The sequence below is a fragment of the Podarcis gaigeae genome, assembly GCF_964106915.1.
Source record: "Podarcis gaigeae genome assembly, chromosome: 10".
NCBI classification, from domain to species: Eukaryota; Metazoa; Chordata; class Lepidosauria; order Squamata; family Lacertidae; genus Podarcis; species Podarcis gaigeae.
The window spans coordinates 37,247,834-37,263,011 of record NC_139686.1 but is presented as its reverse complement, the minus strand read 5'-3'; the positions used below and the strand labels follow the sequence as shown (position 1 = coordinate 37,263,011).

Genomic DNA, 15,178 nt, shown 5'->3' with positions numbered 1-15,178 from the left:
AGAGAGAAAAAAACTTTGGCAACAAAAAGTAAAAAATTCTTTATCAAGTAAGTTCAGTAACCAACCCACCTGTACAATAAATGTGCCCAGAACTATGGTACAGAATATAGCATTATTGAAAATTCCTTCAAATACATTCCTTTCACCGTGGATTTTTCGGGCATTTATTTCATTAAAAAGCTGCATCATAACAAACGTATTAAACACAATAGTATAGTGCTCTGAAGGAGGTGCGTGAAGAGGTGCATTCCGTCCACTATCAATGTCAAATATTTTTTCACCTGTGAAGGGGAGATTAACACTCTCAGAATCCAGTGCTGATTTAGATTTTCAGGTAAGGCATTACCATGTAAACATCAAATACTGAAGAGTTCATTTGAAAACTAAAATAGCTATTTGAGAAGCAGTCACAAAGCAAGCACTTAGCTTCTAAAAAGTTAAAGCTTAGGAATCTAGAATTCTTACCAGCAAACAGGAGTGTAAAGACAACCACAAGCTGATAGCAAGCATGGCCCAGAATATTCTTCATCATCGTCCGCGAGATGAGAGGTTTATTTCTACCGTAAGGCTTCCTCAGCAAGAGAGCTTCTGTGGGTGGTTCCGTTGCCAAGGCAAGCGAAGCCAGTGTGTCCATTATGAGATTTACCCATAACATCTGAACAGCTTTAAGTGGAGAATCCTACAAAAACGATACATTTCCTAATACATAAACACAAATATCCTAGAAACCAACAAGCCATGCAGCAGTTAAATATTTTCTCCATTGAGGTTTGGGACTGTGGTTTTAAAAATACATCTAGTAAATTCACTCTAAAAAACTAGTATCATCAGTTTATACAAAGTGTGCATTTTCACTAGTTGAAAATGAACACATAATACCTACTTGTGTAATACATGCTCCTGTGAAAGCAACAATTACTGCAACTACATTGACAGTAAGCTGGAACTGAAGGAATTTGGAGATACTGTCATACACATTTCGGCCCCACATAACTGCTTTAACAATGCTTGTGAAGTTGTCATCTGTGAGGATAATATCGGAAGCTTCTTTAGCTACATCAGTTCCAGCGATACCCTGAAAGAAAAATCCCCAAAAAGTCACAACATGATGAACAACATTCCAGCTATACACATTGCAGTTAAAAAGTACACACACAAGTCTTGAAAACACTGGTCCAAAAATTACCATCTTCCAGTGGTCTCATCCTTTGCTTTTAACATATATTTCAGTACAAAAGCTATTATTATGATGTACTATCTTGATAGCAAGTTTAAGTAATATCAAATGGTAAGAAGAATAACTATTGTGTCATATCCAATTGTTTAGGCTAGACACTGTCAGCATTTGTATATAAAAATCAATTGCAACAATTATTAGTTCAGGTTTCTATCTGGAGATAGAGAGTTGTTGACACTAATATTAACTGACTTAATAAAACATGCAATCCAATCCTTTGCACATGCGGAAGAAAGTCTGATTTCAATGAGTCTTAGTCTAACATACTCACTACAGAATTGCAATGCGTAGACTCTACAAATCTTGAAAGTGAATTTCACCTGCTCCCATTAGGGATGATTACTGATGAAGCATGGCACATAAGCTAGTTAAAGCTATTCCAGTACAGTAAACCACAATGTAAGTAACTGAAATGGCACATTTTGGCTTCATTTGCCCTTTATCAACATTTTGCACATTTTTTGCTTAGATGAAAATAGCCTGACGCTCTAAAGCCTCTTTTGTTAACCTCCAAAGCCACTAGGTGGCACAGTAGCACAGCTCCTGAATGTTCCATTCACATTAAGCAAATTCCACAAGTTCTAGCTGAGGAAAGCAATAAGTTTTGGAATCTAGGCATGGTCCCTTACGTATCATTTCAACAAGGAAAGTAGTCAGCTACTTGTGTCAAATGATTATGATCCACAAAATCTGAAAAGCTGCTAGTGTTAAAAACTGTTGGTAGTATAAAGAATGTTACTTATGCAGCAACACAGCTATTTCAACTAAAAAAGGAAGTGTAACCTTAAAATGCTACTACATATGTGAGTGGTATGGAGGGAATCTAAAGCTTCACCTCCCACAAGAGCAACGAGACCAATTCATTTCTACTTCTTGGAATGATCAATGAACCAGACTCAAAAGAAAAAACACACACACATAGAAGCATTCATGGTTCAGCGTCATGTAAGTGACACCAAATTCTAAAGAGATAAGCTAGTCTACACTCATCTTAGTTGCAGTGGCACAATTCCACTATGACAAGGAAAAGGAACAGAAGAAACCTGATCTCAGCAATAAATGCTCAAATGTAGTATCAGCTTAGCATGAACCACATTAACTTCTCATGACCCAGCACGCTTCAGATTAAAATGACCAAAGTGAGTTTCATACAATCTGACCTCAAGTAGCGACAGCAAAATTTCCCTCTGAGGTTTTCTTCACATTCCACCACTATCCAATCAGAACAGCCCCCCGGAATGCTCAATGATGGCTTTATATGTCTTTACACAAACTAAGAATCCCAGCTATTTTAGCTGGTATTATCAAAACAGGTTTATTGTGCCATCTCCACATTAATAGCTTCAGGTTCCTACTTTTCATTTTAGATTCAGAGACACAAGTTACTCCACATCCCACCCTTCACCAAGAAAGCTGCAATATAATATACTGAAAAATCAAGTTGTGCTTCTATCCCAATAGACATGGTGAACAGATGGGAACCCAACTGCAGTCCTGTTTCACTTTTCATACATGTGTAATCCTGTATATGGACATTGTAAGTTTATGCAGTTTCCCTCTTCAAGGTTATTTCGGAATAGGGTTAACAGAAAGCCAAGGGAGCTGCAATCAGTTTTGCTCTTGCCATTGCTGAGTGTAAGTTAGATGTATTCAACCTTTGGTATGAATCCAAATGTTCATCACGATGAAAACTGGCAGTACAGCTCAGCAAGGAGCACTTATCAAAATCAGTAGACAGCAGTTTAAACTTACCATGGCAAAGCCAACATCTGCTTTTTTCAATGCTGGACCATCATTGGTACCATCACCAGTCACCGCTACAACTTGCCTCTGTTCTGAAACTGTGCTGTCTATTATACCTAAAACGGAAGTACAGATACATGAATTGCCATCAAAATACAAATCATGAGCTGCTGTTTGGCCTTGACCTAATATTAACCGTATTAACAAGAGATATGGCCTCCTGATCCTAAAGACCTTTATCCAGTCAGTGAATAGATGTCCTTGAATAAATGGTTGGACAGGTCTTTTCTAAAATACTTTGGTTAACACCTCTTTAATTTTTTGCCCTTTAATGTCTGCAGAGCAGGGTTACAGATTTGAACGATGACCTTGACAGCCCTAGATACAGGATGGATAAGATCAATACAAGTATCATGGGCTAAAATAAAAAGTTTATTCTCCCTGCTCCAAGAGAAAGCAATCAGTTATAGTCAACCCTTCTATTTGAGAATGCTTATTTACCTTTTACCAGTGTGTGTTTGTCAGTGGGGGACGACCTTGCAAGCACACGAAGCTTGGGCCAAATTTTGTCTATTCTCTCTTGTTCTATCTGCAAAGATAATTTAGATTAGCTTTATAACTAAGCAAACTTTCAAAAACCAAAATTCAAGGGAATAATATTAACCAAACTTACCTCTCCTTTTTCATTACGTATTCGTCGGTTGAATTCTTTGCCTTCTAGGCATAAGAAATCTTCACCAGGATGCAAAATGCCACATTTTAAAGCAATAGCACGGGCAGTGTTGATATTATCACCAGTAACCATACGCACAGTTATACCAGCACGCTGGCATTTTTTTATTGCATCTGGTACCTAATTTTTATTTTGAAAAAAGAATAGTTTATGAAGAAGCTTTGCTACATGGACATGCTTGAAACATTATTTATCCACAACTCTCTGCCCTCCAATCTCCTGCTTACTTAATCTCAAATTGTCCTTCAGTTGAAATAATATGGCTTAACACAGTTCCATAGATAATTTTGTATCATCATGTTATTAGGCATATATTCCAAATATAATCATATATATTTGGGTGTTAATGGCAACAATTGGGCACCTGTAACACTTAAGGTCCTATAGCTTACAGTTAACTGATTAAATGCACTTACTACTAAAAACATTTGGGTGACCCATCTTTGAAAGGTTTTAAGGCTGAGAGAGAGACTGGGACTGAAGTCTCCTGTTTAACTAATGTATAAAATGTTTCTTGCCATTTTGAGACAAAGCCTAATTCTCAGACATTTGACACAAGTTTTGTTATCAAACCCTGTACCACAGCAGACTACTTATGAGGGTTCACTTGCTATCTAAGAGAACTACGACTTAAGCTTGATCAGCAGGGCAGGAAAAAACATTCTGCAAATGTCTAGTAACTTTTAGATTAAATGCACATGCTGTTTATACTGAATATTTCTCTCATTTGGGGTATTTAATTACGGTGTGTGGGTTTTTTTAAAGTAGCTGATTTCCACCACCTATTTCGTTGGAGCATGGATAAATACATGTTCTTAAAGAGGCAGAGGGATCTACCCCACCTTACACAAATTCAGGATGTCGTAATATGTTTCCCTAAAAATGACACCATCTGCAGCAGTTACTTTTCACTCACAAAAGGGACTTGAAGACGGAACTCAAGCCAATCAAAATGAAGATGTGAATTTATCTTTATTTGGTTATATTAGGTCTCGGGAATTATTTTAATGCCTTGACATGCTTACACCTGTTTTCGAAGTAAAGTATGGCATTGTTTCCAAACACTGGCAGAACATTAAGTTATTACTTTAGCAAATAATGTTCTAAAACACACTTTAATGAAGAGTTTCCGCCTACCTCAGGCCTCACAGGGTCTTCAATGCCTACAATAGCAATACATGTAAGCCCAGTGACAATGTCATTTTCATTGTCCCATTCTGGCTCAGGTTCTCCAGCTGGGAAGTCTCTGAATGCCAGACATATGGTTCTGAGTCCCTCTGAGGCCATAGGCTCAATCACAGTTTTTACAATATCATCACGGTCCCTTGGCCTGAACACTTTGGGTTCACCATTCGCGCTCAGTATCTTGAAGCACCTGAAAACAAAATAGAAACAATTTTCAAGATTCAGAACACTCAATAAAAAAGGTCATCTGCATTGCAGGTACTTTCTGGGGCTAACATTAAATATTCCTAAATCTTGCAGCAGCTAGATACACATGCATCCCAGCACAGATTTCATGAAGAACTTGGTTGCCTTGTCATCCCACCTCCCAGTATGAGAACATCTTTATGCCAATGCTTGGTGGTGGCGATAGAGAAGGTAAAGGCTAGAGAAGGCACAAAAGTGGGGGAGGGGGAGGGATTCACAGTACAGCATTCCTACCATGTTCTAGGAGTATCTCCCAGGAGTTTATCCTGCTCCCCTTTGCCAGCATCTCACAGCCCAGCAGTAACAAAGGTAAGTCAAATGCACCCAAAATGGGAAAGTTTTCACTCAGATGTTAAAAACATTAGGACAAGGCTCAGAAGAGTAGCAAGATCCATTCCAGTAAGAGGTGCTGTAGTCCTGGCATTGTCATATTTTATATATAGGGTAAGTGCTTAGCAGATCATAAAATGCATATTCATATATTCACAAGAATGTCAAGGCTACAAGTCAACTCTACAAGTCTTCACAAAAGAGGGAACTGTTCAGGAGCTGAATTGTCATGTTTTCCTACAGACCCCCCCTTATCTTCCGCAATCAGTTCAGTGTGACCTGTAAGATAAAGTACACAATAGCCTGAACTGCAAAAGCAAAATGACTGTTTCTACCTCCCTTTTCACCCAGTCCATGTGAACAAGTTTGCCCTAACTGACCACCAAACTTTGCAATTAAAAAGTAAGAAAAGAATACATTTCATTCAATAGGCAGATAATGAAAACTATCATCTTAAAGGGAAGACGAGCAGGAAATACACTGTTTCTATGATTAAGCGACAAGATTATATATCTAATCTCTAGCAAAAAGTAGTAATTGCATCACATGACTAATGTAAGTAAAATGCAACTTTGTATTCACCAAAGACTTGGAAAGTAACTAGCTTAAGTTTGGGTCAAGCTCTATACCAACATCTTATAGGAAAGGTTTCTAAATTAGCTAGTTCTAAGAACTCCTGACTTGGACAATGAAGAAATACAGTGCTTAAAAGCCAAGGAACAGAAGGTACCATTTCTGGAATTTCATCACACCATTACATGATAAGAGACCACAAAAAGTTAACTTGCTTTTTAAGTACTATCTCCGAGGCACCCTTGCTGAATATCCGGAAACTGCCATCAGAGTTCTTTAACACAGTACTCATGGACTTTCTAACAGAGTTGAAGGTGTAGACTTTGTAAAGTGCCTCTTCTGGTATTTCGTTTCTAACATCCTGGTAGTCTCGTTTCAAATCCAGCAGCAGTCCCAGCAAGGCACATTCAGTTTTATTACCAACATGACGGGGCAAGCCACCTTCCTTTTCAGGAGGCTGAAAGACAGAATAAACCCTTGAGAAGGAATTTGCTTCTGGTTCAAGGAAATAAGGAATAAGCAGCAGCTTAGAATTCAGCATCTCAGAAATCATATGCTGAAGGTTTGCAAGTTATATGCTGAAACTGGATGCAATTTTTAGCTTACACACATCTTTAAAGAATATGTCACTGTTTGGGGGGCAGTTTAATGTTCATAAAGTGCAACCAATAGAAAAATTTATATTACGAATTTGTCTTCTCAAGTCAGAGCACAAGCACTAAAAGTCAGAGACAATTTCAGGAGTCATATTAGTTCTTAGAAAGCTGTTAAATTAGACTCAATGAGTAACTGAGTGTCAGTTCTTACAAAGTGGCAGGATAATGGTGCAATGAGAAAGGTCAGGTGCACATTTCAATACCAGGCAAGACACAGAGACACATTTGTAGTTTGGTGTTCAGCATGGAATGGCACTTTTACCAAGGCCAAACAAAAATAAAGGATAGTGTCATTTGTAAACATGTCCTTAAATCAGTACAACTGCTAGTTTGCAGGTATGTGGGACTGCGTAATACAACACATAAAGCCAAACTCAATTCACTAACCATGCTCTGTAAGCTGCTCAATAAACTTGTTTTTGCTGCCTACCTGAGACTGCAAAAACAGGGGGTGTTGAGCACTGTCAGGCCACACAGAGAATGGTTGGTGTTTTGGCTTGGTGAGTCTGCTAAGGCAATTCTTGCATATTTCACTGCTCTTCCCAATCAGAGCAACAGATAAAATACTGAAAGGACAAGAAAGCTAAAATGACAAGTGAAACTTTGTGATTCCAGAACAGTTTCAGTAGATCATATACATTAGTTGTTGAGAAATTTGAACTAATTAAGCCATGAATTAAGTAAGCCAAGGCATAAAATTATCCGTTTCAGAATTAATTGATGCTATTTCATCCAGAAAATAGACAAACTTTTACATTATTATTATTTATTATGCTTTTATTGTTGTTGCTATATCCCAGGAAATGCATGTTGTTGCTATATCCCAGGAAATGCATTTCAACTCAAAATGCATTAGAGCTGAGAAGAGCAACGTAGAGCCATTTGGCATTTCAAAAACCAAATGTCAAAAAATTATATAGCCAAGGAAGCTCAAATATCATATTAACATTCATTTCAATTACCGTATTTTTCTGTGTATAAGACTTCCCCATGTATAAGACGCCCCCTATTTTTGGGGACTCAAAATTAAGAAAACACCCCTCAGCACTACCCGTATATAAGATGAGCCCCAATTTTAAACCTAATTTTTTGGTAAAAACCCCTAGTCTTATACACGGAAAAAATACGGTATATTCCCAATAGTTATTCAGAAGGATCAAAGCTTTCCCACCAGCTTAGTAATCTTTCAGTAATGTACATATATGACATATATGACTTTAGTAAACATGTTTATTATAGAACTCTGATGAATTTAAATGAGAACAATCCTTCCAAAGTTATGAGACCTATTGGTTCAATGGGAGATGCTTTAACTCTACCACTGAATCAATAGTTTCCAATACACACTTACCAAGATTTTGGAAGTATAAGCAGAGTTTACAGAGATTCCTGTTACAAGGTATGACAATGTTTTCTCAGGAATAGCTTGTGCCTCAGGAATTTTTTTATAATGTTTTTCACTGATGTAAGCTTGGACTACCGTCATTCTGTTCATTGTCAATGTTCCTGTTTTATCTGAGCAAATGGCTGTTGCATTTCCCATTGTTTCACAAGCATCCAGATGTCTGACCAAGTTATTATCTTTCATCATTTTCTACAAAAAAGAGAATAAGTCAGTCTAACAGCATTAAACACATTTTTAGAATTCACTTGTCATTGTGCATGCTGAGGTTGAGATTCCTCAATAATAAATATTCAATGGATATCCCATATTTAATCTTTATAATTAGTACCCAGAGGGTAAAGCTAAAATCAATTGACAGATGCATCGACTGTAAGGGTTATTTTAACAAGCATATTCCTTGTGTTTGGAAGAGTTACATTTAATGCTGAGTGATTACTTTATGACCACAGTGTTTGTAAAGATAGGTTGATGCAGAACAAACCAACAGAACAAGCAGATAAACCATTCAAATACATTTCATTGATCCAGTTTCTTAGGAAAAACATCTATGAACATATATCTATGCTACATAATGTACTACCACACAGAAGCATAGGTTTCTCACACATACCTTTACAGAGTAAGCCAGTGAGATAGTAACTGCAAGCGGAAGACCCTCTGGAACTGCCACAACCAGGACAGTAACACCAATGATAAAGAACTTTACAAAGTACTGAATATATATTGGTGTACATTCAGCAAGCCAAGGACGTTTCTGGACCCAGAAGGTATCAATTACAAAATATAATACAAGAATGATGACTGTGACTGCAGACATCAGCAATCCTTTTAGGAAGAGATGAGAACCAGTTAATCATTCATATTATTGACAAAACTCTAAAAATAGGTCTCAAAAACTCATTTCAAAATTTTAATACAAAGTTAAGTTTGAGAAAAGATCTACAGTTGAATGCTTGTTCATTAAGAATCTGGCATTAAGGATGAACACTAAATAAGCCATACCTGCTTTGCCAATCTGAACTGCTAGCTTAGTGAGCTTTCCTTGAAGAACTGATTTTTCTTTCTTAGGCATATTGTTTCTTTTTTTGTCATCTCCATCACCACCATCTTCACTTTTTAGAGGCTGCATTTCCATCGCTGCACCATCCTGAGCTTTTGCTAAGTTTAAGGGGGGAAATAATAGATAAACCACCACTCCTAACACTATAGAGTGAACCTAAAATTAAAGATTTAGTCATTGACATTTATTCTATATCTAGAGCAGCATGTATTTAATATTCTGAAATTAAAGGGGTGAAGAATAGATAGCAAGACTAGCTTATGTGACCAAATTTCCAAAATTTAAACAGGATGTATCATGTTTACTTACTTAATACCCTAGTGACTACCACTGACTTCCACAAACCCACAACCAGTGACTCCCTACTCCATGTTTGCCTGTTTTGCATGCCTCCAACAAAAATCCTATTACCCAAATTCTGCAAACTACAGAAAACTCTAGGAAAAGGAATGGTGTTTGCTTAGCACATGTCAAATGCAGGGGGAAGGCATACATGCATCCTTTCCCCCAAGTTTTTCTCCAGTTCAGAGAACTCAAGGGGTGTTTAGTGGAGTTCTCTTTATTCCTGCTGAGACAAAGACAAACAGCATTCTGCACATGCCCAACACAATGACGAAGGGCACTACTCATTGCCATTCTTCCCTGAGTACTCCATAGGGTTGGGGTGCATGAGAGAGGGGTCCATGGCAAACAAAGATCTGTAGCCCCCTGGATACAGTTATTTGCATCTCAGGCGACAGAGAATGAAAGAAATTGCTTTGAGAAATAGATTTATTGCAGCACAATGCCTTGTGATATTAAACATGGGTCTGTTGCTGAAATGTTCACTGACTGGACATCACAAGCAGAGACAGGGAAAGTACACTAAGGGAAAGTGACAGTGGGCTGCCATTTTCAGACACAATCCTGCATTTATAAGAACAGTACTATACCCTCACAGAACACGGCAATAGAATACTGACTTTTCAGACTATCAACTGGCTTGGACTTGCTATTAAACCATGGTCAGATTGAGAGGAGGCCACAGAATTACATCCTCACTCTGCCACATCTGAGAGTGAGCCACTTGGAACCCCAGCTAGAACTCCGTATTAAGCAAAAGTCCAGCTTAGCTTTAACTTTGGTGACTATTGGCACTGATCGAATTCTTAACTGCAGTTTAAGCTCTGTGTTGGGGGAAGGAGCACATGAGCCTGTGGTCCCTTTTCAATCTCTTAAACATATTTAAGAATATGGGAGGAATTCAATGTTGTGCTTTAACAAGCAGCTTGCCATAAGGAACAATTGTTCCTCCCTTCCCCTCACATGCTGTTCTAAGCATTCTCCTGAGCCACCATCCCCCAGCCAATTTTTTTGGGTACAGACAGCAGAAAGGGGAGAAGGTTCCATTGTGCAAGTGGAAGTCCTTACACAGCGCTTCCACTGGCAGGGGGCATTGCTGAATCCCATCAGTTCCATATATCCTAGCAGAAGATTGTGAGGGCAAGTTACATATATTAGATGCAAGGTTAAGCTATGTCTAGTTTTAAAATGTGATGCACAACTTTTGCCTAAAAGTTATGGTTAATCCGGCTTGCTCAAAACATCAAGTTAATGTTGTAAGTGCTGTTAATTACCTTTGTTACGATTTTCAATAGCCCCATCTTGTTTTTTACCTGCCAATAAAAAAATAGTTGTTTTTAGAAATCTAGGATCAAAGCACTTTTAGATTTGGATAATGAGATCTTCTGCTGAATTATCTAGTCTTAAAGGGCATTGCTGCACCAACAGCATGAAGAGGAGACTTTTTATAATTTCTCATATAATTGCGAAGTCTGCGTAAGCGTTTATTACTGTGCTGGACCAGGCTCGTTCACAGTAATTGAGTAGTTTTCTGGACTTCAGGGATGCATACCAATCTAAAACCATACTAAATGTATTAGCAATTAAATCAGGTTCTTTTAAATGCCAGATTTGGGAAAGGGGCTGGTAGCCACCAGGATCACAGCATTCAGGGAACTGTGGCTTAACCCTTCCCTCCCCAGTCATTATATCAATAAAGATCCTTCCTCACACCCCATTTACCTTAGGGAAAAAAGCTCCCATTGACACTACTGGTGGCAGGGGGCAATTTTCATTTCAACTGTGGCTGTGAAAGAAAGGGTTAAATATCCTGCAACGTTCCCCATAAAGTTCAGGTCTCCCTGTGCCTAGTATTAAATATTAAAAAATTTGACATAATTGCTAATGACACATTTAGAATAATGTCTTGCTTGATACTAAGGTGCAGATCCCAATGTGTTTCAGAAGACAGTTGGAATGTTCAGGTCTAATTTCACTTAGAATAAGCCTGCAATTCTTTAAATGTAACAGTGTTCAACTGTTCAGAGGTGCCATGCTTTGGGGGAATTTTATGCCTCTGAACATTGTGGCAGGAGCTGGAAGGTGATTAGTTTCATATGTAAGTTTACAATACATATGTACAGTGGTACCTCGGTTTTCGAACAGCTTAGTTCCTGAACAACTCAGAACCCGAACGCTACAAACCCAGAAGTAGGTATTAGGGTTTTCAAACTTTGCCTCAGAAGCCAAACGTGCTCCTAAGCTTCCGTTTTCACTGTTGTGCAGCTCATTTGAGTCCCCTGCATAGTAATTAAGGATTATTTCATCCCGTTTTACCCTTGTGCGGCAAATTTAAGCCCCCCCTCATCGTAATAATGGTTTTTTATCCCATTTTACCCTTGCACAACTAATTTAAGTCCCCCCCAATTGTAATTAAAGCCTTCCGTTTCTGATTGCAGTGTTCTGAGGTGATATTTGGTGCTTTTGTTTTTGCTATTTTTTGCGTTTTTGTTTGTGTGGCTTTTTCATTTTTGTGACTGTGGCTTGTTTTTCGTTTTATGATTGATTGATTGATTGATTGTGTGACTGCGGAAATGGATAAAAGTCCCCCATCCGAACAATGACTATCATCAGTGCAGGTAAGAAAATAGTAATAATTTTAATTTTGATCATCTACAATACTGTCTTATTTATTTTATAGGACAGAACATTATTATTGCTTTCATTTTATGGCTCAGTGGTCTTGTTAGATAGTAACATTCATGTTAAATTTCTGTTTTAGGGGTTGTTTTTAAAAGTCGGAATGGATCAATCCATTTTGCATTATTTTCTATGGGAAAGTGCACCTTGGTTTTGGAATGCTTTGGTTTTGGAACAGACTTCCAGAACAGATTAAGTTTGAGAAGCAAGGTACCACTGTAGTTATAAGCTCAAAAGTTGAAATCTTCCTCTACCCCCAACCTCAAGGAGTTGTTATTCTATTCATGAGAAACAGGGGAAGTGGGGGATGATTATAACAAATGAGATTCTTTTATAGCTATAGTTCAAATGAAATTAGAAGAATGCTTCTGCTACTCCTTTTACTGGTTTACCCAGTATAAGCATGGAGTGCATACAGCCCTAAACCTCCTCACATTATAGTATTGCTATTAATGCAAGTCCTGACATATCAAGATTAGTAAAGGTGAGTTTGACATTAATTCAAGCAAATGTGGAGAGATTTCTCAGTATTGACTAGGTTCACACTAAAAAAAATTCTTTTTCTGAGCTAGAGCCAGGTCATCTATGAGGTGCAATACAAAAGAGGTGAATATCAGTTTCCAGGTGAAGCAGTGTAATTTTAAACAATATCTGAATACTGTCCTCCATGGCAGCTGTGGTATTATACCTACCTGTATAGGTATTGCAAAATAAAGAATAAAAAAATCTCAGGGGCTAGAGGAGAGGGTTAACTTCAAAAGGGACACAACAAATGATATGGCCTTTCTTCAAATAAAAACAACAACAAAAAACACCATTCATGTTTTTTCCTTTAGTATAAAAGAGTGAACACTCTATAATCTATGGAGTTTACTAATATCAGACAGGCCTCACTTAACACATCCTATTTTTGTGATACTGTTAAGAGCACTTGAGTGATTGTATTAAGTGAGTAATGAAGTGTCAGCTGAAGCAAGTTGGGAATGTTAACTTGAAAGACTTCAGAGACAAAATTGACTATTTAATTTTCAAACTTAACCGCTTGGACAATGGAATAAGTGGAAGCAGGAGTTCTATGTAGTTATTTTGTACCTGCCTACGTTGTCATTCTGCATGGTCAACACCACTTGCAGACATACTTACAGAAGAGAAGCCAACTACAAAATGTATCTCTAAAGTCCATCCAAAACTTCATGCTTACTTTTCTTGTCCTTTTTCTCTTTTTCTTTCTTTTCTTCTTCGTCATCACCTCCAGCACCAAGCAAGGTAAAGATAATTCCAGTTTGTGAGTTTACACCTACAGCAGTAACTACCATTCGTCCAGAACCTTCCATTACATGAGTACCTGAAATGTGAAAGCATTCATATTCATGCAAAGTTCCAGACAGACGTCTGCTACAAGTTAGCAAGAAACTTGTTACAATACTTCCATTAATTTCCTATAGCAGAAACACACCTTTGATCAATCAAGGATATTCAGAAAATATAAAGAAGTAAAGGGTTTTATAATACCAAAGAAACACTAAGCCAATAAAAACCATTAAGACAGACTATAGCCATTAGAAAATTTTGTGCCTACCAACAGCCAGCTACTGGCTAGCCAATATACAGCTGATGTGCAAGATCACTGGTAAATGCCTAAAAACTGGCACTATTGAATTTATATCCCCCTTTCATAGCCACCTTTCGACTACATTCTCAGGGCAGCATACATAGGATTACTCCCATTTTAGCCTAACAATCTTTCGGGAATGGATGTGTGTGCAATTTTAGGAGTAAAGGAGTGCACAAGTAAACCCAGAACAGTTACCCTTTACATTCTGAAAGCCCCCCTGCAACTATTTCTGCCCCAGCCAAGCTCCTCCTATGCAAATCTAGCTGAAGGAAAGTCACATGGGGGGCAGGCTGCAGAAAAATAAGCTGGCAGGTGAGCAGGATTTGTGCAATCCACATGTGGGCTACATTTGTGCTTATATAAGATGCATGCCTACCAAGTTCACATGCACACATACATGCACTGGGATGCATCCAATGTAACACTAAGTTAAAGTGACTCCACTGGTGAAATGCTTTGCACCAACAGAATGCTGTTGCACAATCTACTGAACAACAAAGTTACAAACAATGTGATGTGCAACACTAAAACTCATGCATCTTTGGGACAGCTGAATATTCCTGCATCACAGGGGGTTGGACAAGATCATCCTCAGGATCCCTTCCAACTCTACAAATCTATGGTGTTAGTTTCCTGTTAATTGTATTGCTTATGTTTTATTCTAGATTGTTTTGTTTAATATGTTATTGTGCTGTAAATATCTTTAAGAGTTTTTTCTTAAAAATATAAAGCGCTATAGAAATGAAATTATTACTATTATTATTATTTCAGCTACATCTGGAGGGCCAAAGGTTCTCCACACTTGATGTAAAATATAGTGCTGTACTGTACTTTCTTCTTGTAGGAGAACCACTAAACACACATTTCGGAATGAAAAGTTAGTGTAGCCATTTCTGGTTTTTGACCACAATATTTTAAGAATGTGGCCAAGAACCAAAGGCACATGCACTTGACCCTTCCTTGCCAGCACTATAGTGGGGCACCCTTAAGTAGCCCAAAACTGCTTTGGATAAGGTGCAGGAAAATATGAGCGCTTCCACTGCACCTGTCTACCAATTTCTCCTTTAACTACTTTCCCATTCCCTATGGGTTTTTTTTTTGGGGGGGGGTATTAAATGTGAGATGGGGCAGCTGAAAGAAATGTTTGAGATTCTTGGAGATGTACCTTCTGAAAGGATATCTCTCTCAAAATAAAATAAAATCCATTGTATAAACACCTTTCTCCACATTTGTAGAAATAGCCAAGGCCTATCTAAGCTGGAAGTAAGATGGGAGTAAATCTGCCATATTATGCCTGTATTATTCCTCCCTTCCTGGATTCAGAGTTTTGTTCTAGTGATCTAGCCAGCAAGCCAGGCTGCCTTGGCCACCTGT

At 38.0% G+C, this 15,178-nt stretch overlaps 1 protein-coding gene across 22 annotated transcripts in view; it reads right to left on the bottom strand.

Annotated features, from left to right (window-relative positions):
- ATP2B1 (ATPase plasma membrane Ca2+ transporting 1) overlaps nucleotides 1-15,178 on the bottom strand; it is a 70,122-nt gene that overhangs the window by 12,888 nt on the left and 42,056 nt on the right. For 19 of the 22 annotated variants that reach the window (XM_083699018.1, XM_083699008.1, XM_083699020.1 and 16 more), the window contains 13 exons: nucleotides 13,391-13,534; nucleotides 10,785-10,823; nucleotides 9,111-9,266; nucleotides 8,719-8,933; nucleotides 8,055-8,297; nucleotides 6,263-6,504; nucleotides 4,851-5,088; nucleotides 3,654-3,833; nucleotides 3,482-3,569; nucleotides 2,990-3,096; nucleotides 884-1,075; nucleotides 466-679; nucleotides 70-281 (listed from right to left, as the gene is read on the bottom strand). In XM_083699018.1, coding sequence (XP_083555144.1) covers nucleotides 70-281; nucleotides 466-679; nucleotides 884-1,075; nucleotides 2,990-3,096; nucleotides 3,482-3,569; nucleotides 3,654-3,833; nucleotides 4,851-5,088; nucleotides 6,263-6,504; nucleotides 8,055-8,297; nucleotides 8,719-8,933; nucleotides 9,111-9,266; nucleotides 10,785-10,823; nucleotides 13,391-13,534 — 2,270 coding nt within the window. The remainder of the gene's footprint in view (nucleotides 1-69; nucleotides 282-465; nucleotides 680-883; nucleotides 1,076-2,989; nucleotides 3,097-3,481; nucleotides 3,570-3,653; nucleotides 3,834-4,850; nucleotides 5,089-6,262; nucleotides 6,505-8,054; nucleotides 8,298-8,718; nucleotides 8,934-9,110; nucleotides 9,267-10,784; nucleotides 10,824-13,390; nucleotides 13,535-15,178) is intronic. The other 3 variants (XM_083699029.1, XM_083699022.1, XM_083699014.1) reach the window with 1 other exon arrangement.